The following is a 25,408-nucleotide window of genomic DNA, read 5'->3' on the forward strand; positions in this document are numbered from 1 at the left end:
CACCTATTCTTATTGTGTTTTTCTTTATAGTTTTATTTGGGGTAGATTTTTATCTACCTTTTGAAGTTTCTGGTTTATTTTGTCTTCTAACTGATCTTTACTTTGTTCGTTGTGTTGTTGGTCTTGTGTGTTTGTGGGGTTTTTTGATTTACTGATTTGTTTTAGAATTTCCTTGTTGAAGTTGTCTATATCTTCATCCATTTTTGTTTTTATGCTTTTTTGTCCATATTCACCCAATTTTGGTTTGACTGGTGTTTTGTTGGTCCTGTTTGTTTTGTCTTGTTGTTTGTTTTTTGGTGTGTTTAACAATTTACTTGGTGAATCGATAATTTTCGATGGTGTACCATAGGTTGGGCTGAAACTCATGATATGTTTTATTGGAGAGGAGAAGAACCATTGATTTGAAGGGATTGAAAGTGGGAATTCTATTTTTCTTATTGCATCAGTGTTTGGGCTGGTGAAGTCGAAGATATCATTTACCTCTCTAAGTTTTTCTTCCGTTGTTAGTCTCTTTGTTTCGCCGTGTTGTTTTATTGGTGTATTGTATGGAGATGGTGGTTCAATAGGTTTTTCTGATTTTGTTTTAATTTCTTGATTGTTTATCGATTGGGTATTGATCTCATTCTCTATTCTTGTTAGTTCATCTACGTTTTCTAGTGATGCATCTATTACCTTTTGAGCTGTATCATCTAGGGCCATAAATGTTTTATCATTAGATGAGGAGGTGATTGGTGGGATAATGATTGTTCTTTTTCCTTGTTTTGGTATTTGTTCTGATGTAGATTGTGGTTGTTGTTCATCTGATTGTTTTTTATTTTTGTTTTCTTCTTGATTTTCTGGTAATGAGGTTTGATCTCTCCATCCTTTGTTGGAGTGACCAATTAATGTTAGATTGTCTAGTTCAATGATAGTGTCATATTCTTCTACGACTCTTTTCACTGTTTTGATAATTAGAGTTTCGCCTTTAATTTCAGATTTAATTAGTTTACATCCTTCATTTTCTATTACCCATTCTATTTCTGTGAGTGATTTATACCAATCGAAATCCGTATACATATTTTTTGGTCTTAGAGTGGTTATAAATTGTCCTTTTAATTCTGCATCGAACATATTTACAAAATAGATTACTGTACTAATACTGTCTGTGAGAATTTTGAATGTATTATTACTTTTGATTAAAACATCTTTTTTGTCCAAACTTTTTTCTAAATCTTTTTTTATTTTATCGTCTGGTTCGTGATTGATGTTTATGACGTATTTGAATTGTTTTTTTTTTAATTGAGTTTTATCCACAATTTCGCTTATTTTTTGTAGGCATTTGTGTTGCTTAATATTTGTGGTGTTGTTTGTGATTTTCATTTTATTTTCTTTCTATCTTTTATATTTTTCTTTAAAAAGTTAAAAATCTGGAAATTTTCTGATTAACTTGGGTTCCCAGGTTTTTTTTTTTTTTTTTTTTTTTTTTTTTTTTTTTTTTTAAGTCTTTTTTATATGAAAAATGAAATAATCAAAAAAAGAGATTGTTGTTGTTGTTTGTTTTTTTTCGATCTGATTATTTTTTGCTTTTTTTTGAAAATTTTGCTACGCAAAATTCTCAAAACGAAACAAATAATAAATTACAATAAAGTAAAAAGATGGCTTTTTAAGATAGTTTATTTATTTATTTATTTGTTTTTTAAGTCTTTTTTATATGAAAAATGAAATAATCAAAAAAAGAGATTGTTGTTGTTGTTTGTTTTTTTTCGATCTGATTATTTTTTGCTTTTTTTTGAAAATTTTGCTACGCAAAATTCTCAAAACGAAACAAATAATAAATTACAATAAAGTAAAAAGATGGCTTTTTAAGATAGTTTATTTATTTATTTATTTGTTTTTTAAGTCTTTTTTATATGAAAAATGAAATAATCAAAAAAAGAGATTGTTGTTGTTGTTTGTTTTTTTTCGATCTCATTGGTGATTAATCTTTTTTTTTTTTTTTTTTTTTTTTTTTGAATTGGATAACGCAATTATTATTTGCTTCTCCTTGAGATGCTAGATCTCATTTTATTTTTTTTTTTTTTTTACAGGGTCTTTTTGATTAAAACATCTTTTTTGTCCAAACTTTTTTCTAAATCTTTTTTTATTTTATCGTCTGGTTCGTGATTGATGTTTATGACGTATTTGAATTGTTTTTTTTTTTTTAATTGAGTTTTATCCACAATTTCGCTTATTTTTTGTAGGCATTTGTGTTGCTTAATATTTGTGGTGTTGTTTGTGATTTTCATTTTATTTTCTTTCTATCTTTTTTATTTTTCTGATTAACTTGGGTTTTTTTTTTTTTTTTTTTTTTTTTTTTTTTTTTTTTTTTTTTTTTTTTTTTTTTTTATTTATAGAAAGTACTGAGTGAATTATTGTATTTTTTGAGATGTTTAGGAAGTTCTATTGCGGGTGTTGATGATGATTTGTGACACCCCTTGTCCTGTTTTATCAATTGGTGCGTGGTGTGTTATTTTGTTTTTATATTGTTGATTTATTGAGTAAATTTTATTTGTTTTTATATTTGTTTCAGTTAGAAGTGCTGCGTCCAGCTTGTTGTTGTCTAAAACGGTGTTTATTATGCTGGCAGATTGGATGGTGTTGGATCCTTGGACGTTCCAAACACCTATTCTTATTGTGTTTTTCTTTATAGTTTTATTTGGGGTAGATTTTTATCTACCTTTTGAAGTTTCTGGTTTATTTTGTCTTCTAACTGATCTTTACTTTGTTCGTTGTGTTGTTGGTCTTGTGTGTTTGTGGGGTTTTTTGATTTATTGATTTGTTTTAGAATTTCCTTGTTGAAGTTGTCTATATCTTCATCCATTTTTGTTTTTATGCTTTTTTGTCCATATTCACCCAATTTTGGTTTGACTGGTGTTTTGTTGGTCTTGTTTGTTTTGTCTTGTTGTTTCTTTTTTGGTGTGTTTAACAATTTACTTGGTGAATCGATAATTTTCGATGGTGTACCATAAGTTGGGCTGAAACTCATGATATGTTTTATTGGAGAGGAGAAGAACCATTGATTTGAAGGGATTGAAAGTGGGAATTCTATTTTTCTTATTGCATCAGTGTTTGGGCTGGTGAAGTCGAAGATATCATTTGCCTCTCTAAGTTTTTCTTCCGTTGTTAGTCCCTTTGTTTCGCCGTGTTGTTTTATTGGTGTATTGTATGGAGATGGTGGTTCAATAGGTTTTTCTGATTTTGTTTTAATTTCTTGATTGTTTATCGATTGTGTATTGATCTCATTCTCTATTCTTGTTAGTTCATCTACGTTTTCTAGTGATGCTTCTATTACCTTTTGAGCTGTATCATCTAGGGCCATAAATGTTTTATCATTAGATGAGGATGTGATTGGTGGGATAATGATTGTTCTTTTTCCTTGTTTTGGTATTTGTTCTGATGTAGATTGTGGTTGTTGTTCATCTGATTGTTTTTTATTTTTGTTTTCTTCTTGATTTTCTGGTAATGAGGTTTGATCTCTCCATCCTTTGTTGGAGTGTCCAATTAATGTTAGATTGTCTAGTTCAATGATAGTGTCAAATTCTTCTACGACTCTTTTCACTGTTTTGATAATTAGAGTTTCGCCTTTAATTTCTGATTTAATTAGTTTACATCCTTCATTTTCTATTACCCATTCTATTTCTGTGAGTGATTTATACCAATCAAAATCTGTATACATATTTTTTGGTCTTATAGTGGTTATAAATTGTCCTTTTAATTCTGCATCAAACATATTTACAAAATAGATTACTGTACTAATACTGTCTGTGAGAATTTTGAATGTATTATTACTTTTGATTAAAACATCTTTTTTGTCCAAACTTTTTTCTAAATCTTTTTTTATTTTATCGTCTGGTTCGTGATTGATGTTTATGACGTATTTGAATTGTTTTTTTTTTAATTGAGTTTTATCCACAATTTCGCTTATTTTTTGTAGGCATTTGTGTTGCTTAATATTTGTGGTGTTGTTTGTGATTTTCATTTTATTTTCTTTCTATTTTTTTTATTTTTCTTTAAAAAGTTAAAAATCTGGAAATTTTCTAATTAACTTGGGTTCCCAGGTTTTTTTTTTTTTTTTTTTTTTTTTTTTTTTTTTTTTTTAAGTCTTTTTTATATGAAAAATGAAATAATCAAAAAAAGAGATTGTTGTTGTTGTTTGTTTTTTTCGATCTGATTATTTTTTGCTTTTTTTTTGAAAATTTTGCTACGCAAAATTCTCAAAACGAAACAAATAATAAATTACAATAAAGTAAAAAGATGGCTTTTTAAAATAGTTTATTTATTTATTTATTTGTTTTTTAAGTCTTTTTTATATGAAAAATGAAATAATCAAAAAAAGAGATTGTTGTTGTTGTTTGTTTTTTTCGATCTGATTATTTTTTGCTTTTTTTTTGAAAATTTTGCTACGCAAAATTCTCAAAACGAAACAAATAATAAATTACAATAAAGTAAAAAGATGGCTTTTTAAAATAGTTTATTTATTTATTTATTTGTTTTTTAAGTCTTTTTTATATGAAAAATGAAATAATCAAAAAAAGAGATTGTTGTTGATTGGTGATTAATCTTAATGACATTCATAACAAAAAAATCATGTTTGGTTTGATGGTGTAGTTGGTTATCACGGTTGCTTTACACGCAACAGGTCTCGAGTTCGATCCTCGGTCGGATCATATATTTTTAAAATTTTACGGAAAATACTAATTAAACTTTCCTTTAAAGGATAAGCTATGATTAATCATTATTAAAAACTAAATAAACAATAAGCAAAAAGTAATCAACCTTGCATTAAAAAAAAAAATTTTTTTTTTTTTTTTTTTTTTTGTAATTATAAATCCCCGACATTCAATTTCCCATGGCCAGATGGTGTAGTCCCTTATAACACTATCACAAACAGAATTACACATATAATCCCACGAAACATCAAAAAGGATCATAAGGTTAACATAGACTACGTAAATCTTCCAAGTTTTATTACCAAAATCCACATAGAAATCATCAAACTCCTGTTTTATTTAGTAGGCTTTGAATTGGTAGTATATCTCTAGATAATTCATCTAAACATTCTATCATATAATTAAATACCATAGGATTCCAATCCTGTTGACCTTTACTATAGAGTTGATTCCTTGATAAATCCATTGAATTAAAGCCAAGGCATACCAATTCATTATTTTTGATATACCCCTTGCTATTGTTGATTCTATTAAGAGACATTTTAAATACACGATCTTCTTTTTTAATATTTTTTTTGACCAACATTATTTATTTAGCGAATTTTTCATTTTGCTATGACATTATATTTAAAAAATAAAAATAAAATAATAAAAAAAAAAAATTAAATAATTATTTTCATTTGATTTTACATTTTAAATATTGTTCAGGGCAGATTTTTTCCAATTTCTTACTACACCATTTTATTTTTTCAAATAATAAATTCCCAAAAATTAATTAATTAAAACAAACATAAATTTATTTTTAAAAAATTATTATATTAGTTTATTAAAAAAAAAAAAAAAAAAAAAAAAAAAAAAAAATAAATTGGAAATTTTAAAAAAAAAAAAAAAAAAAAAAAAAAAGTTTACTTAACCGAAATCTTTTTCGTTTTTCATTTTTTTTTTTTTTTTTTATCCATTTTTTTTTTTTTTTAATATATCCAAACCAATAAATGAGTAATAATATAAAGTTTTTACAATGTTTTAAATTTGTCAAAAATTTAAATTTAATAAATAATGTGAAACCAAGTTATAATATCAATAAAAACCAATTTAAAACTACACCAATACCCACAATTAAAACTTTATCAACAAATATCAATATTTTAAATAATTTTGAATTTGAGAAAAATGAAAATATAAAATTTTTTTCAACATTTAATAAATTTAGTAGAGGTGGTGGTGTTTCACTAAAGAAATCTGGAACTACTACTAATAATAATAAAACAAAAGAATTAACAGAATCAACATCAGATTCAACAAATGAAAATGGATATAAATTTAATTTTATAAATCCAGATTCAATTGCACCATTTAAACCAAGACATTTACCATATGAAACTACAACTGATTTAGATTTTTTAGTACCACCAGGGTTAACACCAATTGAATCAAGTGAAACATTAAATAAATATTTAAAATTGGCAAAAGCATTATCAGCAATTGGTTTTGAACATCAAGAGAATGAAAAATGGGAAGAAGCATTGGAATCCTATAATAAAGCATTATTTTATATTAGAAATATATTTGCATCTGAAAAAACTAGAGATAAAATTGATTTACGTGATTTTGCATTGTTATTAAGTAATTCAGCAGAATCCTATTCAAGGGTTGATAAAATGACAGATGCAATGACACGTTCAAAACAATCGATTGATTTATTGGAAGTTTATTGGAAAAATCAAGTTTTACAATTTTCAAGTTCAAAACCATCAATAAGATCAATGTGGAAAAAAGATGAAATGTTGGGAGTTTTTTGTAGTAATTATTCAGAGTATTTAATTTTCGATAATAAATTTGAAGAGGCAGAACCATATCTAGTTAGAGCACATGAAATTTTAGAGAAAATTTATCCACTCAATCATCCAGTTAATATTGAAATTGGTATTTCATTAGTAAAAGTTTTAAATGAAATGGGTAGATCAAAAGAGGTTGAAAAAATCTTTGAAAAGTATGGTGATACAATAACTGATGCAATGGGCAAAACTGAAGAATTTAAACATATCTCTGAAAAGGTTGAAACTGATATTAAACATCAAATGATTGAACAAATTAAAGATCAATATCCTGAATTAGGTTTAGATCATAAAGATTTTGAAGATGATGATGGTCAAGAAGATATTGAAAGAGATAAATATTTAGATGATAAAGAAAAACTTAATCAATATATTGAAAATAATAATGGTGATTTAATTGAATATGATGAAAATGGTAATTTAACTTTTAAAAATAATAAAAATAGAAAAGATGATCAAGATGATGATGAAGATAATAATATAAAAGTAAAATCAAAATATAGTGAATTAGAATTTGATATAAATGATTTATTATTATTAGAACAAGATAAAATTGAATCAAAGCAACAAGAAATGGAAATAAGAAAACAAAAAAGAAATAATGGTGAATTATTATTAGATCAAGAAGATGATGATAATGATGAAGATTTACAATTTAAAGAAAGAGATTTTGATGAATTAAATAATGAAGATGATGATGACGATTTTGATTTAGATTTTGGTGATGAAGGTGATGAAGATGAAGGTGATCGTGAAGATTTAGGTAGAGAAGAAATTCATCCAAGAGAAGAGATGTTAAATATAAAATTAGAACAAGATGAAGATTTAATGAAACAAAAAGGTATTAAAGTATTTTCAACACGTAAACCATTGGGAAATGTTTTAAATGAATTTGATTCACTATTTGATGAAGCCACTGAAAAGTATACAGAAATTCAAAATGAGAGAGTCATTGATCGTGAAGAACGTTTAATTAATAAACATTCAGGTATACCAGAGAAAGTAATCTATAAAGATGGTAAAATCATTACACCAACCGATAAACACGGTGAACCAATTTCACAAGGTGCCATTGATAAATGGGGTAAATTCTATGCTGAGGATTTAATTCAAGAAGATATCAATGAGGAGGAGGATGTATTAAATGATTACATTGGTAAAATGGGTAATCTAATGGAATCAATGTCAAAAAAAGAGTCAAATCAATTGGATAAAGAATTTAAATTAATGTATCCAAAATTTAAAAAATTATTATCTCAACCAAATCCTGAAAGATATTTAAATACTTCATTAATGGATGTTGAAGAGGATGAAAAACAAAGAAAAGAATTAATAATTCAAGAAATTAAAGAAATTAAACAATATTTACAAGAATTAAAAGATGAAGGTTATGATGATAATGGTATTAATGATGAATCAATTGACGATGATGATGATAATTCTTTTTTAGAAAATGATTATGATTTTATTAATGAAGAAAATGATGATAAAGAAATAAATAATAATAAAAATATTATTATTAATAATAATAATAATAATAATAATAATAATAATAATAATAATAATAATAATAATAGTAATAATAATAATATTTCAGAAACAAATTATATAGATTTTATAAATACAGCTAGAGAACTCAATTTTGATGAAGATAAAATTATTAAAAAAATTGGTGAAAGAGAATTTGAAAATTTACAAAATCGTTTTAATATTAATCAAGAAAATGATGATGATGAAGAAAAATTAATAAGTGATATTTTTAATAATAATAATAGTAATTCAAATCCAAATAAAAAACAACAAAAACAAAATCAAATTCAAGAAGATGATGAAACAGAATCTTTTGATGATGATAATGATGATGATTCTTTAAGAGGCTTATTAAAAGAACTTGAAGAATTAGATGGAGATCAATCATATGATGATGATGAAACTATTGATTTAGAAGGATTTGAAGATTTGGATGATTTGGATGATGACCAAGTTGTCGATGAGAGTAATCCAGAAAAAGATTTGGAAAAATATTTGAAAAAAGTTTCAAAAACTAATTCATTTAAAGAATTTATTGATGATATTAAAAAGAAATAAAATAATATATTTCTTTTTTTGTTCAAAAAAAAAAAAAATAATAATAATAATAATTATAATAATAATAATAATAATATTTTCAATCAGAATTAATTATTAATTATTATTTTATTTTTTATTTTTTTTTTTTTTATTTTGATTAAGGTTTATAAAAGTATCCATTATTATTTATAAATAAAATTCTAAATTTATCATTATTGGACACAGTTATCTCTAATACATTTTGAAATGGTTGTTCTTTTCTAATAAAATCTTTTTGATATTGATTTTTTAAATTTAATTTTGATCCTAATACTTTAGAGTTTTTTTTTCTTTTAACACATTTAAATGAATTCAATGGGGGAGCTAAAATTATAAATAATAAAAAAAAAAAAAAAAAGAAAAAAAAAAAAAATGGAGTTTAGTAAGGTTTTTTTTTATTTTTAAAAAAAATTTTAATTATTCTAATAGTACTTAGGAAGTCCATATTGAAGATATTTTTTATAGAAAAAAAAAAAATAGGGATAAAATATTATTTTTAAGTTTGGCCGTATATAAAAATATCAGCTGAATATTAATCTTTAAAGTGCTGAAAATTAATTTTATTCAGCTCTGGTTTGGCTTTTTTTTTTTCTGTACGAATCCTCTTAAATAAATGGGAATGTGTTTTTTTTTTTTTGGGTGTTTGGGAAAAAAAAAAAAAAAAAAAAAATTTATATTAAAAAAATATACTGATTAAAATTCTTTTTTTTTTTCTATTAATCAGCACAAAGATAAGTAAAAAAATATTATTTCGTTATTGTGTAATGGTTTTTTTAAACTTTTAAACTTTTTTAAATTTAAAGAGGTGTTCTGTTTTGTGCATCCTAGAGAAACGAAAATATATCGAATTTTTTTTTTTTTTTTTTTTTTTTTTTTTTTTGAGGTTAAAAATATCATGAAACCATTTATGATTTTATTAAATTATTTTGGGGGTTGATTTTTGTGTTTTAAATTTAAGAAAATAATATATAGTAATAATAATAAAAAAAAAAATAAAAAAAATATTATTATTTAAAATATAAAAATAAAATATTCTTATTTAATTTTCTAAAAAAACAATATGAATTGATCATTCCTAGATTTCCAATTAATTTTTTTTATTTTTTTTATTTCAGTTTTTGGTTGGCCAAATTAAAATTTAATGGGCTGGAAAAAAAAAAAATGGTTTGATTATTTTAAAATTTTTTTTTATTAAAAAAATCTCAATACTTCGAAATATTTTATTTCCCATGCTTTTTCTTAAAAAAAAAAGTTTGCAAAGATTTTTTCTGTTTCAATCACACAAACAATGGTTTTTAATTATTTTTTTTTTTGTAATATTTTTTTTTTTTTTTTTTTTATATATTTTTTTTCTCATTTTTAATTAAAAAAAAAAAAAAAAAAATAATTAATCAATTATAATAATAATAATAATAATAATAATAATAATAATAATAATAATAACAATAATAATAATAAAAATTAATATAAATAATAAAATTTCCAACAATGAATTTTGATAATAAAAATAAAAATGATAATTATCAAGAATCAATTCAAAGAATAGTAAATCAAAGAAATAATCTTTTAAAAGAGGTAAATTTAAATAATAATAATTTTTATTTTTATAATTTTTTAACAAATACTAATTTTTTAAAATATTATTATTATTTATACATTCCAGATAGAAAATAAAATCAATCAACAATTTGGAAATGGTAACTATGAAACATTAATAAAATCAATTGAACTAATCTATGAAATTGAAGAGAAAATTAAAAGAATTAAAGAATTAAATAGTCTTCAATGTGACCTATTAGAATATATAAACCCAACTAATTCAATGGTACCAACTTCACCATTCTCTTCTCCTAATTTTCCTAATTCTAATATTGAAATTATTGATCAAAAACAACATCATCAACAAAAATTACAACAACAACAACAACAACAACAACAACAACAACAACAACAACAACAACAACAACAACAACAACAACAACAACAACAACAACAAAAACAACAACAAAAACAACAGCAACAACAACTACAACAATCTCATACCAAACAATCACCTAAAAAACAAGGTCACAATTCAAAACAACAATTTTTAACATCATTGGAAAAACATAAAGATCAAAAAGAAGAAAATGAAGAAAATGAAGAAAATGAAGAAAATGAAGAAAATGAAGAAAATGAAGAAAATAAGGAAAAAGATGTAGAAGTTGCAAAATCAAATAAACCAAAAAGAGGTAGACCATCAAAACCAAAACCAGAATATTGCTTTCGTTATGGAACAAGATCTTGTCCATATTGGAGAAAAAATGTAATTAAAGGTGAGCTCGTTGATGTTTGTAATGCATGTGGTTTACATTTAATGAAAAAAGAAAAAAAAGACTTGATGGAGAAACAAAAAAACAGCATTAAAAATTTATTAAACAATGATGAAATTATAACAAACTATGATGACCTAGGTTTTGTATTATATAATTAAAAAAAAAAAAAAATGTAATAATAAAAAATAAAAAGAAATAAATCTGTAATATTAAAAATAAAACAAATAAATCTTAAATAGTTTTTTTTTAATAGACCCATGCCAATTTGGATGTATTAATTTTTTATTTAAATATTTATAATTATACTGATCGAGATCTAAATTTATTAGATTTTATTTATCATTATTAAATAAAATAAATATATAAAAAACAAAATACAAAAAATGAAAATATTAAAAATGTGTCTGAAAGGTTTCAGAATTAAATTTTAAAAAAAAAAACTAATATTTACAAATTTTTTTATTAATATATAAGGTTAAATAAGGATTAAAGAAGAGTTAAATCGAACTTTGACTGCCACCATAGATATCAGTTTCAGATGTTGTTGCAGTTGTTAAATAATCATCACTTTTTAAACTTCCATTTACTGATGAATCAACATCATTCTCTCTACCTATTGGAACTACAGGTGAATCTATTGAACCTTTTTGAGGATTAGGTTGTTGTACATTAATTGGAGAAGTAGCACTACTACTACTTGCATGATATTTATTACTACTACTACCACCACCACCACTTCCACGGCTATGATGATGGTGATGACTATTTTCATTTGAAATACTCTTTCTACGAGCGCCACCTGATGGTCTATTTAAAATTTTTTTCTTTTTCTTTATTAATTGTAATACTGGGCTACCTAAAACATTATTTCTAATTGAATCTACCCATTTATTTGCCTCTTCAATAGTTGGAGCTTTCAATAAATATTTAGAATGTTGACCTTCAACTGGACCAGTTGGCATTAATTTAACAGATTTAATAGTTCCAACTGTTGTATCTTCAATTTCAAATATTAAATCTGATAATAATGTAACTTTTAAACCTTCTAATGGTATAATTACTTTTGGATGGTCCTCCTATTAATAATAATAATAATAATAATAATAATAATAATAATAATAATAATAATAATAATAATAATAATAATAATAATAATAATAATAATAAAAATAATAATTATAATGAAATAGTTAATATTATTAATAAAAAATTAAATTATAATAAAATTTAATAAAACTTACATCTTTTTCATTTTTAAAATAATATAAACAATTATTTTTTAAAACGAACCATCTTCTTTGCCAAGTTTTTTCATTTGAAGTCATTTTATTTAACCAACCTTTAATTAAAGCATTTGAAAATAAGGAATCACTATCCATCTTTAATTCACAATTAATTATTCTATCGTATAAACTCTCTAAATATTCAATTGGTAAATCTTTTTTACCCTTGAAACCAGTATTATTTTGTACAAATGATCTCTTTGTCATTTTATTCTTTATCGCTGGATTATGAGCATCGGTATTTAATAAGATTAATGAAAATGCCAATAAATATGCTGTATCTGAATCTGGAAATGTACCCGGATTATCTCTATGATATTTTCTTGCAAATGATTCCATAATTCTATCAATTTTTTGTGCTTCTCCTGGTAATCTAAATTTAGATAAAAATTCTCTTAATGATTCATCAAATTTTTTCGATTGGAAATTATATTGATCAACAAATTGTTGTAAAATATTAATATTAATTGGGTTACTAGTTTTTTTTTTAAAAAAAAAAAAAAAAAAAAAAAAAAAATAAATAAATAAATAAATAATAAATTATTAGTATATTAAATTTTTAATTAATTTAATATTATTATAAAATTATTTAATAATAATTTAATAATTATATTATAAATAAAATAAATAACTTACTTTTCACCTAAATAATCACCAACTTTAACTTTATTTAAACCATCAACATTATATAAAAATGTTACAATATCTCTATATGGAGTTTGTGATAATAAATTATTTTCTTGAATAAATTGAATACCCTATATATGTATATATAAAAATAATAATAATTAAAAATTAGTTATTTATTAAAAAATAAATAATAATCATAATTCATTATGAAAATAATAATAATAATAATAATTACAGTTTCAGGGTTCTTATTAAACTTTCTCATAGCAATTCTTAATGGTTCTTCAGGTTGAATTATTCCATATTGTGGTTTAATAGTTAATTTATCCAAAGTATCAATATCTATATCACTTGATGTATCTTTTATATTCTCTTCATCTACTAATTCTTTTAAAACCACTGACTCTACTGATCTAATTTCTTTTATAAGAGGTTTAATCCATAATATACAGGTTACCTTTTTTTTTTTTTTTTTTTTTTTTTTTGATAAAAAGTTATTATTAATAAAAGAAAAAAAAAAAAAAAAAAAAAAAATAATTAAAAACTTACAGTCCATATAATAAATAAAATTGCAATTCCAACACATAGAATTAAACTTGCCCACCAATTTGAAACTACTAATGGATCTTTATAGTATGATAATAGTCCAATTGCAACTGTAACTAAAATAATTAATCCTAATGAAAAATATTTCCAATAATAAAACTAAAAGTAAAATAATATTAGATTTTGTTTTGTTTTGTTTTTTTTTTTTCTTTATAAAAAATAATAAAATACTTACTATTTTTAAAAGTACAGGTCTAATTTTTAATAAAGAAATAAAACCAATTATTGAAAAAACTAAAAATAAAGAACCAAAACAACCACAAATTAACAAAGTTACATGATGTCTAATGATACCAATTACCAATGGATATAATGTACCTAATCCAAAAATTATTTCAAATAAAACAACGATTATACAAGGAAATACTGATGGCTTTTTTGTATGTCTTCCAATTTTTGATGTTAATTTTGGTGAAAAATTTGATGGATCATCAATATTTGTTCCATTTTTTGTTTTATTATTATTATTACTATTATCATTCTTTTTATTCTTATTATTATTATTATTATTATTATTATTATTATTATTATTATTATTATTATTATTATTATTATTATTATTATTATTATTATTATTATTATTATTATTATTATTATTATTATTATTATTATTATTATTATTATCATTCTTATCTTCACCATCTTCAGTCTCTGTATTGTAAAATGATTGTTTTTGTTCTAAATTTGTCGAAAGCATTATTGGTCTTTTTATTGTTACTGTTTCAGGTGTAAAAGGTACTTGAACTAATCCCGTTGGACTAAAACTATTTGATGATGATGCTATCGAATTATTATCTAATAAATAACTACTACCTCTTGTTAATGGATTATATTGTTGTGTTTTCTCTTTTCCTATTGATAAAATATTGTTATTACTATCATCATTAATATTATCATTATTATTATTATTATTATTATTATTATTATTATTATTATTATTATTATTATTATTATTATTATTACTATTACTATTATTATTAATATTGTCTTGACTATTAATATTATTTTTACTATTATTTTTTTCAATATTATCACTTTCTTCTTCTAAATTTTTTATATTATTTGGATTATCAAAACTTTTATTAGTATTAGAATTTAAATTTAATTGTCCTTCATTATTTCTTTCACCGCTGTTTAATATATTGCTATTAACAATAATAGTGTCTTTTGCAATACGATTATTTTCTATTAGAATGTCATGAATACTATTACTATTTTTCATACTACTATTATTACTACTACCAGTATTCAAATTTATATTTAAATTATTTTGATTATTATTTTCATTTTCTTCAAGTAGAATTGTGTTGGTTGAAGAACTTTGGTTATTGGTTTCCATTTTTTTTTTTTTTTTTTTTTTTTTTTAGGAATATTTTTTTTTTTTTTTTTTTTTTTTGGTCTCCAATTTATATATAAGTATTTTTAAATTGTTTTAATGTTTCACATGTAATTATATAATTTTATTAAGTGGATAAACGTATATTTTGTTTTTTTTTTGAATTGGGATGTGGTTTTTTTTTTTTTTTTGTTTTTTTATTTTTTTTTTTTTTTTTTTTGAAATAATAAAATTTTATAGGAATAAATAAAATATATTTTTTTTATTTAACCAAAAACAGGGATACTGAAATTCTGTATTTGATTTTAAAAAATTAAATAAAAGAAATCCCATTTTTTTTATTTTTTTTTTTTTTAAAATTTGTGATCACCTGTATAAAATTAAATGTTTTTTTTTTTTTTTTTTTTTTTTTTAATTTAATATTGATTTATTGTAATTTTTGATTGTTAGTATCCAATAAATTAATTAATTATAAAATTTAAATTTAAAAAATAAATAAAAAATAATAAAAAAAAAAAAAAAAAAAAAAAAAAAAGAAAGAAAGATAAAAAAGAAGAAAAAATTTTTTTTAAAATCTTTTAATTTTTTTTTTAAAAAAACTTTAAATTTAACCTAATGAATGTGTGAGTTGAGTGGGTGGTAATCAAATAAAATATAAAAATGGTGAATTAAAAAAAAAAAATTTTAAAAAATTAAAAAATTAAAAAATTAAATAATTATTAAAAAAAAAAAATTAAATTCCAAAAAAAAAAAAAAAAACACAAAATACACACAGTGTTAAATATGATAATGTGTATAATTATATAATAATTTAAAATTACAACAGTACTTAACAATTTACTCTATTGTATTTTAATGAAAATAATAACAGTATAAAAAAAAAAAATAAAAATAAAAAAAAAGTATTAAAATTAAAAAAAAAAAAAAATTATAATAAAAAAAAAAATAAAAATAAAAATAAAATAAGGAAAAATAATATTGAAAATAAAAAAAATAAAAAAAAACACCACTACCCCAAATTCTATATATAGATATATAATTTATTGTGTTTTTTTTTTTTTTTTTTGAGTTTTTGGATGTGATGTGATTATGATTTTAATTATATTTTGTTGATATTTGAAGTTTAAAATTAGAGCTACAACGTATTATGTGTGTGATAAAATGATGAAGGGGTGATGATATTTATTTATTTATTTATTTAATTATAATTTACTTGTTGATTGACTGATTGATTGATAGATTGATTGATTGATTGATTAAGTGATTTATTAATTCAATTAACTATTGATTTCAATGTCTATTATTATTATTAATCATTCTATGAATAAAAAAAATAATAAAAAAATAAATGAAAAAAAGACTATAAAAAAAATTTTATTTTAATTGAGATATTTTATTATTTTTAAAATGGATAAAAAAAAAATAAAAAAAAAAAATAAAAAACAAAAAAATATAATGGATTGAAAAAAAAAAAATATATATATTAAGTGTGATAAAATATTTATAAATATTACTATGAGGTATTACAATTTTGTGGTGGTTTTTAAAAAAAAAAAAAAAAATAAAAAAAATAAATATATTAAATAAATAAAAAAATTAAATTTTGAAAAAAAAAAAAAAAAAATATCTTGAGGATATGAATTTTTTTTTTAACTGCGTTATAAGAACTAGATTTTTATTAATATTTTTTTTAAAATTTCTTTTTAAAAAAAAAAAAAAAAAAAAAAAAAAGTGAAAGTACTAAAAAAGTATTATGCAATGTTTTCAACAATTACTTTTTTTAGATAGATATTGTTCCAATTATTTTGAAATATAAAACTTTAAATAAAATAAAAATAAAAATAAATATTAAAAATAAAAAATAAAATAAAAATAAAAATAAATGAATATAATAAAAGTAATTTTTTGATATCCGTACATAGAAAAGAGTTTTTAATACTACTTTGTAATATTACAATGAATTTTTTATTTTTTTATTTTTTTATTTTTTTCTTTTATTTTTTTTTTATTTTTTTTTAGATTATTTGATATAAAAAATAAAATACAAATAAACTATTCAAACAAAGAATTAAAGTTAAATATTTACCACAAAAAAAAAATAAAAAAATAAAATAATAATAATAATATTTTAATTAAAATAAATAAAAAAAATAAAAAAATAAATTAATAATGTTTGTGGTATGGGGGTTGAAAATTTTTTATTTAAAATTCGAAGGAGTTTATATATCTACCCTATTGTAATTAATTATTTGAATTAAAAAAAAAAAAATTTTAAAGAATAAAATAAAAAATTAAATAAATAAAAAAAAAATAAAAATTTTAAATCAAAAAGTATAACTATATTTAATTTTATTTTTAATTTTTTATTTAAATTTTAATTTTAATTTTAATATTTGATTTCATTTTTTTTTAAATCTATTTACAAAAAGTTTTTTTTTTTTTTTTTTTTTTTTAAAATCTATTTACAATATTTGCTATGTTTGTTTTTTTTTTTTTAGATTTAATTTTTATCACAAAGTAAAAAATTAATATTTGGTTTTGATTGTTCATTGCAATCAATAATTTCCATTGGAACTAATGGTGAGGTATTTCTACTACTATTTAAACTAGTTGAGGAACTCTGGCCAATATTAAAAGTACCATCAAATGATGAATTTAACTTTAATCTCTTTTTTTCAGTGTAAGATTTTAAAACATCAATTGAAAAAAGGCTAAAAAACTTTGGAGAACTATCAATTGAGGAAGCCAATGAACTACATTGATAATTTTGAATTGGACTTGTAACATTTGATAAACATGGATTATATGAATATACAATATTAACTGGATCTCCAAGTTGTGTATTATTATTATTAAAATTATTAATAGTATTATTATTATTATTAAAATTATTATTAATAATATTATTATTATTATTAAAATTATTAATAGTATTATTATTATTTTTATTACTATTACTATTATTATTATTATTAATATTATTATTATTAATATTATTATTATTATCTTTATAATTGAGTTTAGAATCTATTATAAAATTATCACCAATATTATTATTATTATTATTATTATTATTATTATTATTATTATTATTATTAATATTTAAAATATTATTATTATTATTATTATTATTATTATTTAAAATGTTATTATTATTTAAAATATTATTATTATTATTTTTATTATTATTATTATTATTTTTATTATTATTATTATTACTATTATTATTATTATTATTATTATTATTATTATTATTATTATTATTATTATTATTATTATTATTATTATTATTATTATTGTTATTTAATTTTTTTTTTTTTGAGTTTTGTGATTGTATTAAATCAATTTTTTGAGAAATAAAACGTGGTTTAAAAGATTGATTTAATTGATTCATAGTTAAGAATAATTCAAAAATGACTTTTGAACTATTGATGTTAATTGATTTATGATGTGGATAAACGATGGAAGTACTATTTGGAAATTTAGGAATTGCAACTATGGAACTAATAGGTAGCATTACATATTTGATTGAAGTTGTAATGGTTGGATCATCATTTAAATAGTGACGTAAAAGAATTTCATTTGCATTGAAAATATTTGGAGCCAATTGGATTGAAAATTCCCAGAGTTTGAAAATATTACCGGTATTAGTATTATTATTACTATTATCTTGATAAGTTAAAGTTCTTTTAGTAACTTGGAAATTTTCAGTAATTTCTTGGAACAAATTAACATATGGACTATTACTTTGAGTAATACCTTGATCTTTAGTAATGGAATCTCTAATTGGCTTCTCTTCACCATTTTGTTTCCAATTTCCAGTTGAATTGTCTAGTTTTCTCTTTTTCTTTTTATCTTTAACCAAGATACATTGGAGAGCACCACCTGATAAAAAAAAAATAAAAAAATAAAAATAAAAAAAATAAAAAAAATGAAAAAAGAAAAAATGAAAAAAGAAAAAAAAGAAATTGTATGTTATTAATAAAAGGTGTGGGTGGTGAACATTTTTTTTTTTTTTTCAATTATATTTTTTTTTATTATTTTTTTTTTTTTTATACATACTTTTACTTTTTAATAATGATTCATCCTCAGTCATTTCTTCTATTTCTATTCCATTTACACTTAGATCATAAAAATGGCCAAGTAAAAAAATGAAAAAAATTAATTTTAAATAATCTTCATCAGAAGTTCTGTGATTTAAACTTTTTTGTAGTTTTTTCATTTTGATTTTATAAAATTATTTTTTTATAAAAAAAAGTTTTTTTTTTATTTATTAAACAATTAATTTAATTTAATATTTATAAATATTTCTATTTCCTTTTTTTTTTTGTTTTTTGGTATTTTTTTTTTTTTTTTTTTGAAATGGAAAAATAAATTAGTAAAATTGAAATGGTTAAATATGAAAAAAAAAAAAAAATTTTTTATGGAAAAAAAAAATTGTATAAATAAATTTAAATTTTAATCAAATAAATTTTTTTATTTTTTTTATATTTTTTATTTAAAAAAAAAGTATTTTTTTTTTTTTTTTTAATTCTATTTTTGGACCTTGGTTTTTTTTTTCTATTTTTTTTTTCTATTTTTTTTTTTTTTTCTATTTTTTACTGTATCAATTAGACTTATATAAACCACTTGAAAAAAAAAACAAAAATAAAAAATAAAAAAATAAAAAACAAATATTATTACAATGGTGGTAGTGGTAATGATAGTGTGTGTGTGTTACTCATGGGTGTTAACCATAAAAAATTAATTTTGCCTTTTGGCATCCGAAGAATCAAAAAAACAAATTGACTTACAGTCTTCATATTAATAATAACCATTTTCATATTATTATATCTGAAAAAAAAAACATCACAGTGTGGGTTGGTGTAATTCAAAAAAAAAACATTTTTATTATTATAAAGTGGTGTGGTAATGATTAAATTGTTTTTTTTTTTTTTTTTAACACATTGGCTGAGAAAAAAAAAAAAACAATTATAATATTATTTTTTTTTTTTTTTTTTTGGTTTTGTTTTTTTGTAGTAACTTAAAAATGGATAGGGTTAAAGAGCAATAAACTACACACTGAATCTACCCCATCCATTATATATTCACTAAATTAATATTATTATTATTATTTTTTTTTTTCACACCATTATATATTCACTAAATTAATATTATTATTATTATTATTTGTTTATGAAAAGTAAAATACTATTCAATATTTTAGTTTATATAAAATTTTAATTAACTGATCCTTTTTTTTTTATTTTTAGAATTAAGATTTCTTTAAATCTTTAAATATTTTTGTTCCAATTTTATTTTTTTTTTTTTTTTTTCAAAAATTTTTAAAAAAAAATAAAAATTGTGGTAATATTGAATAAAAACAAAAAAAACTAATGTAATAATAAAAAAAAATTTAAAAATTAAGTTAAAGGTTTTTTTTTTTTTTTTTTTTTTTTTTTTTAATAATACCATAGTTTTTATAAAAAAAAAAATACTGCTTTTTTATTCTTTTGTTTATTTTCTTCATTATATTATTATTTAAATTTTTTCAATCTTAAATTTTTATTTTATCATTTTTTAATTTTTTTTATTTAGATCCATTACTAAGAAAATAAAGATTAAAAATATTTTAAGTATAAAAACATTGATTCTATTTGTTTTTATTTTTTTTATTTATTTTTTTTTAGATTCAAGCGTTTTTAAACTTCCTGTCCATAGATCATTTTTTAATTACCTATTTATTTTTTTTTTAATTTTTTAGTTACCTATTTTTTTTATTTTTTTTTTTTTAATTTTTTTTATTTTTTTTTTTATTAGATCCAAATGGAACAATCGATCACTAAAAAAAAAAAAAAAAAAAAAAGATAAAAATAAATTTTTTTTCATAACAATAAATAAAAAATTTTCACTAATTATTGTAATAATTAAAAAATAATAATAATGATAATAATAATAAAAATTAAAAATAAAATAATAATAGTACTAATATTTGGTTGATAAAAAAAAAATAGAATTTGATAGGATATAAAAAAAAAAAAAAAAAAACAAAAAAAAAAAAAAAGCAAAAATAAATAAAGGAAAAAGAACCATTAATTTAAAATTTTAATCAATTATATAATCTTATCATTTTTTTTTTATCCTATTAAAAGAATTTTTTTCATGGAGAATATGAGAACTGATTAATAAAAATAAATATAAAAAATAAAAAAACTAAAAAAAAAAAAAAAAAAATAAAAATAAAAATAAAAATAAAAAAAATAAAAAAAAATTAAAAAAAAATAAAATTTTGAAATAAAAAAACGAATCAAGTTTTTTTTTTTTTTTTTTTTTTTTTTTTCCACAAAGTTTCGTTTATTTATAATTTTATATTATATCGAAATAATATATATTTATAAAAAACAAAACAAAATAAAATAAATAATACATAATAAAAAAATGGTACAAATATCAAAGAAAAAGATAATAACCAATAATAATAAAAATAATAAAAATAATAATAAAAATAATAATAAAAATGAAGCAAAATCCAAAGTTATAACTATTCAAGAAGATAAAAGTGATAAAGGTGTATTAAATAAAGTTGATAATTTTATGAATGGAGTTTATGATACACCAGAAGTATTTGTAGGATCAACCGATAAAATAAAGAATTCAATGACAGATATTATGTCAAATCTATATGAATTAGCAAAAAAGAATGAATCAACAATTACAGAAACCGATGCATTAGATTCTTTAGTAACCAAAGGATTCGATGGTGAACAAATTTGGGCACAACTTCAATTATATAATGATCCAATACTTCAAGAATTGGAATCAAAAGTAAATGATTTAACAACAAATTCAAATGATTTAAATATAATTAAACAAAAAAAACAACAAATAGACGATGAAGATGATGAAGATGATGAAAATGAAGATGATTTCGATGACTTTGAAGATGAAGATGATGATGAAGATGATGATTTTAATTTAGAACATGATGATTACCAAGAAAGTGATTTAGAGGATGAATTATCACCACAAGAAGATAGTTTAGGTGATTCTGATATTGAAAGTGAAGAATTAGAGGAAGAGGAAGAAGAAGAAGAAAAGAAATCAAATAAAAAAAATAACAAAAAAGTAGTTACTACCAATGTAAATGATAAAGATGATAAAAAGAAAATTAAAGGTAAAAACTTTTTTGGTGATGTTGATGAAAATGTTGACTTTTTCGATGCAAAAGAGATGGAAAAGTTTTTAGATGATGAAGATGATAATGAATATCAAAGAAGAGAAGATCAAGAGAATGATGATGACGATGACGATGTCGAATTGGGTGATTCTGATGAAGATGATGGTGGTTTAGATTTACCAGAAGCTGAAATGGATGATGAAGAAAAACATTTAGATTCACTTTTAGATAAATATATGGAAGAGAATGCCGAAGAATTAGAATTAGAAAGATTAGCTTCAAAATCAAAATCAAAATCAAAATCTTCAACAACTAAAAAATCAAAATCAATTGACCCATCAAATATGAAATTTAATGATTTCTTTTCTGATCCAAATGAAAAAGGTGAAGATGACGATGATAATGAATTCCCAATTGATTATGAAGATGAAGAAGGTGATGATGATTATGAAGATGAAGATGATGATGATGAAAATTTAGATAAAGAAGAAGAAGATGAAGATGAAGAAGATGAAGAAGAAAATAAAGAAGAAATTAAAGAAGATAAAGAAGAAGCAACATTACCACCAGAAGAATTATCAACTTTCCAAAAGAGAGCACAAAAAATTCAACAAAGAATTAAAGAACTTGAAGCTCAAAATCTTAAAAAGAAAGATTGGACTTTAGTTGGTGAATCTTCTGCCAGAGATCGTCCATCAGATTCATTATTAGGTGAAGTTTTAGATTATGATCATACACAAAGAGTAAGAATATTTTTTTTTTTTTTTTTTTTTTTTTCAAATAACATACATTAATATATTAATATTATAATTTATTTTATTATTATTATTATTATTAGGCAACACCAACTATTACAGAAGAAACAAATAAAACAATTGATGATATGATTAAAAAGAGAATTTTAGAAAAGAATTTTGATGATGTAATTAGAAAAACTGAAAAAGAATTTAAAGATAACTATAAAAAGAAAATAGAATTAAGTGATGAAAAAAATACTGAAGGTTTAGGTGATGTTTATGAAAAAAGTGTATGTAAAAATTTAAAATAATTTTAAAATTATTATTATTATTAATAATAATATATTAATATATTTTATTATTTTTTTTTTTTTTTCAAATTTTTACTATACTAGTATATGAAACAAGTTTTAGGAGTTGAAGAAACAGATGAATTAAAACAAAAACATATTAAAATTTATGAATTATTTAATAAATTATGTTATAAATTAGATTCATTATCAAATTTCCAATTTACACCAAAGAGAATTAAAGATAGAGAATTAAATATAACAACAGCAAATGCATTAACAATTGAAGAGAAGATACCAATTGCAACATCATCAGCTACAATGATTGCACCAGAGGAAGTTTATTTCAAGAAGAATGCCGATGAAAAAGGTGAAAGTGAATTAACTAAAGAAGAACGTGTTAAGAATAGAAAGAAAGTTAAACAACAATGGAGAGATGAAAAAGATGAGAAAGAAGCTGAAATTAGACATAAAAAGAAGGTTGACCCATCATTTGCTAAAAAGACCACTGTTGCCGCTGATATGGCTCATCTTAAACAAGCTAGTAATGTTACAATCTTTGATTCAAAGAAATCCGATGTTCATTCTGGTGACTTTAGATCTGGTAAAACTTTTGCAACCATTCAACAAAAAGAAGAAAATAAAAGAAAAGGTATTGATGATCCAAATTCTCTAAAATCAAAAAAGAAAGCAAAATTGGATAGTATTAAAGGTAGTGATTTCAAACTTTAAATAAAAAAAAAAAAATAATAATAAAAAAAAAAATAAAAAAAAAAAAAAATAAAAAAAAAAATAAATAAATAAAATAAAATAAAATTAAAAATAAAAAAAAAAAAAAAGAAAAAAAGAAAATAATAATAATAATAATAATAATAATAATAATAATGATATTAGAATTTACTTTAACCCACAAGTTGTGTTTCATTTTATTTTTATATTTTTTTTATTTTTTTTTTTATTTTTTAAGCCCATGTTTCTAAACAATTATCTTAAATCATAGTTAATTTTAGTTTTTAATTTAAAAAAAAATATATACATCGAACTGGTTTTAAAAATAGATTTTTTTATTTAATTTTTTGATATTTTTATTTTATTTTAGTTTTTATTTAATAAATTATATTATTAATTAATTTAATATTAATATTTTCTCAATTTATTGAGTAAGTTTGAGCTACATTAAATTCTAATGAAGAATATTTGGTGCATGGCATATATAAAAACAACCCCCACTTCAACCCACTAACCTCACATTTAAAAATTCCCACACAATGATGATACCATTATCACTAACCCCTAAACACACAAATATTTTTTTTTTTTTTTTTTTTTTTTTTTTTTTTTTTTTTTTTTTAATTGGTATTCACTCAATTATTGTTATTTTATAATTTTTTATTATATAAAATTTAATCTCGATTGTAAAAATAAAAAATGACACTTTGATAATGAAAGTTTTTATTTGAATATTGAAAATAGACTCATTTGTAGGTTATTTATGTTATTTATGAAAATTGAGGGAAAGATGTGTTGATCGATTGAAAGTGTTTAAATATTTTTAAAAATAAAAGTAATTATTTTAATTTTAAGATTATTTTTAGTTTTTTATTTTTGAAAAAAAAAAAGAGTTTAGAAAAAATAAAAAAAAAAAAAAAGGTGAGGATGGTGTATGTTTTTATGAATAAATTGAATTTAAAAAAAAAAAAAAAAATTTAACTAAAATAATTAGGTTGAATATATAATATTATTTAATGAATCTCTGGTTTATTTATTTATTTTATTTAATTTTATTTTATTTTATATTATTTTTGTTTAGTTTATTTTTATTTTTATTTTTATTTTTAACTTTTTTTTATTTTTATTTTTATTTTTATTTTTTTTTTTTATTTTTATTTTTTTTGATTTCCCAAATTTTTATGAATTTTCAAATATTGTAAAATGACCCAATCAAAATTAAACTGAATGTTTTTTTTCTAATCTCTTTCAATCACTAAAATCAAATGTGTGGTGCAAGACTACACTAATAATAGTGTTTCATTATGACTTTTATTTTTTTTAAAAATAATAATTTAATTTCAAAAAATTAATTTTTAGAGTCTTTGGGCTGCAAAGGCTTTTATCAAATAAGCAAATCTCCCACATTCTCATGATTATATTAAATTTTAATTTAAAAAATGAGGTTGTGTTATTTTAAATATGATTATTCTCCAATTCACACAAAATTTCAATCATTTAAAAAGAAAATTTTTTTTTTTTTTTATTATTTTAAAATTTTAATTTTATTTTTTTTTTCATTTGGATTACTACATCATCTTTTAATCATCTTATCACAATCTTTTTTTAAAAAAAATAAAATAAAATAAAAAAAAATTATTTTTTTTAAGAAATCATTAAAACTAAAATTCATGTATGTAAAAACTAAAATTTTT

General features: G+C 20.3%; 8 protein-coding genes and 1 non-coding gene across 9 annotated transcripts; 4 read left to right on the forward strand and 5 right to left on the reverse strand.

The window, feature by feature from the left end:
* Nucleotides 1-24: 24 nt before the first annotated feature.
* Nucleotides 25-1,359, reverse strand: DDB_G0279391 (hypothetical protein; the record flags this gene model as incomplete). Its single annotated transcript, XM_636650.1, has 1 exon — nucleotides 25-1,359. The coding sequence occupies one exon, from the start codon at nucleotides 1,357-1,359 to the stop codon at nucleotides 25-27; it is 1,335 nt and encodes a 444-aa protein (XP_641742.1).
* A 1,303-nt stretch (nucleotides 1,360-2,662) lies between these two features.
* DDB_G0279233 (hypothetical protein) lies at nucleotides 2,663-3,997 on the reverse strand (the record flags this gene model as incomplete). The annotated part of the gene is made up of 1 exon (XM_636651.2): nucleotides 2,663-3,997. One exon carries the CDS (start codon nucleotides 3,995-3,997, stop codon nucleotides 2,663-2,665), a length of 1,335 nt encoding a protein of 444 aa, XP_641743.2.
* A 614-nt stretch (nucleotides 3,998-4,611) lies between these two features.
* Nucleotides 4,612-4,685, forward strand: tRNA-Val-UAC-2. Its single transcript has one exon. It is a non-coding gene; the product is annotated as a tRNA-Val (tRNA).
* Nucleotides 4,686-5,010: 325 nt separating this feature from the next.
* Nucleotides 5,011-5,229, reverse strand: DDB_G0279235 (hypothetical protein; the record flags this gene model as incomplete). The annotated part of the gene is made up of 1 exon (XM_636652.1): nucleotides 5,011-5,229. The coding sequence occupies one exon, from the start codon at nucleotides 5,227-5,229 to the stop codon at nucleotides 5,011-5,013; it is 219 nt and encodes a 72-aa protein (XP_641744.1).
* A 451-nt stretch (nucleotides 5,230-5,680) lies between these two features.
* Nucleotides 5,681-8,611, forward strand: DDB_G0279237 (hypothetical protein; the record flags this gene model as incomplete). Its single annotated transcript, XM_636653.1, has 1 exon — nucleotides 5,681-8,611. One exon carries the CDS (start codon nucleotides 5,681-5,683, stop codon nucleotides 8,609-8,611), a length of 2,931 nt encoding a protein of 976 aa, XP_641745.1.
* Nucleotides 8,612-10,120: 1,509 nt separating this feature from the next.
* Nucleotides 10,121-11,105, forward strand: gtaY (GATA zinc finger domain-containing protein 25; the record flags this gene model as incomplete). Its single annotated transcript, XM_636654.1, has 2 exons — nucleotides 10,121-10,207; nucleotides 10,296-11,105. 2 exons carry the CDS (start codon nucleotides 10,121-10,123, stop codon nucleotides 11,103-11,105), a joined length of 897 nt encoding a protein of 298 aa, XP_641746.1.
* A 339-nt stretch (nucleotides 11,106-11,444) lies between these two features.
* Nucleotides 11,445-14,805, reverse strand: DDB_G0279241 (Arf guanyl-nucleotide exchange factor; the record flags this gene model as incomplete). The annotated part of the gene is made up of 6 exons (XM_636655.1): nucleotides 11,445-12,023; nucleotides 12,189-12,705; nucleotides 12,867-12,988; nucleotides 13,096-13,317; nucleotides 13,410-13,565; nucleotides 13,642-14,805. 6 exons carry the CDS (start codon nucleotides 14,803-14,805, stop codon nucleotides 11,445-11,447), a joined length of 2,760 nt encoding a protein of 919 aa, XP_641747.1.
* Nucleotides 14,806-17,302: 2,497 nt separating this feature from the next.
* DDB_G0279243 (hypothetical protein) lies at nucleotides 17,303-19,024 on the reverse strand (the record flags this gene model as incomplete). Its single annotated transcript, XM_636656.1, has 2 exons — nucleotides 17,303-18,687; nucleotides 18,865-19,024. 2 exons carry the CDS (start codon nucleotides 19,022-19,024, stop codon nucleotides 17,303-17,305), a joined length of 1,545 nt encoding a protein of 514 aa, XP_641748.1.
* A 2,195-nt stretch (nucleotides 19,025-21,219) lies between these two features.
* Nucleotides 21,220-23,717, forward strand: mpp10 (U3 snoRNP protein; the record flags this gene model as incomplete). Its single annotated transcript, XM_636657.1, has 3 exons — nucleotides 21,220-22,701; nucleotides 22,797-22,985; nucleotides 23,091-23,717. 3 exons carry the CDS (start codon nucleotides 21,220-21,222, stop codon nucleotides 23,715-23,717), a joined length of 2,298 nt encoding a protein of 765 aa, XP_641749.1.
* Nucleotides 23,718-25,408: the final 1,691 nt, after the last annotated feature.

Source organism: Dictyostelium discoideum (assembly GCF_000004695.1).
Source record: "Dictyostelium discoideum AX4 chromosome 3 chromosome, whole genome shotgun sequence".
NCBI classification, from domain to species: domain Eukaryota; phylum Evosea; class Eumycetozoa; order Dictyosteliales; family Dictyosteliaceae; genus Dictyostelium; species Dictyostelium discoideum.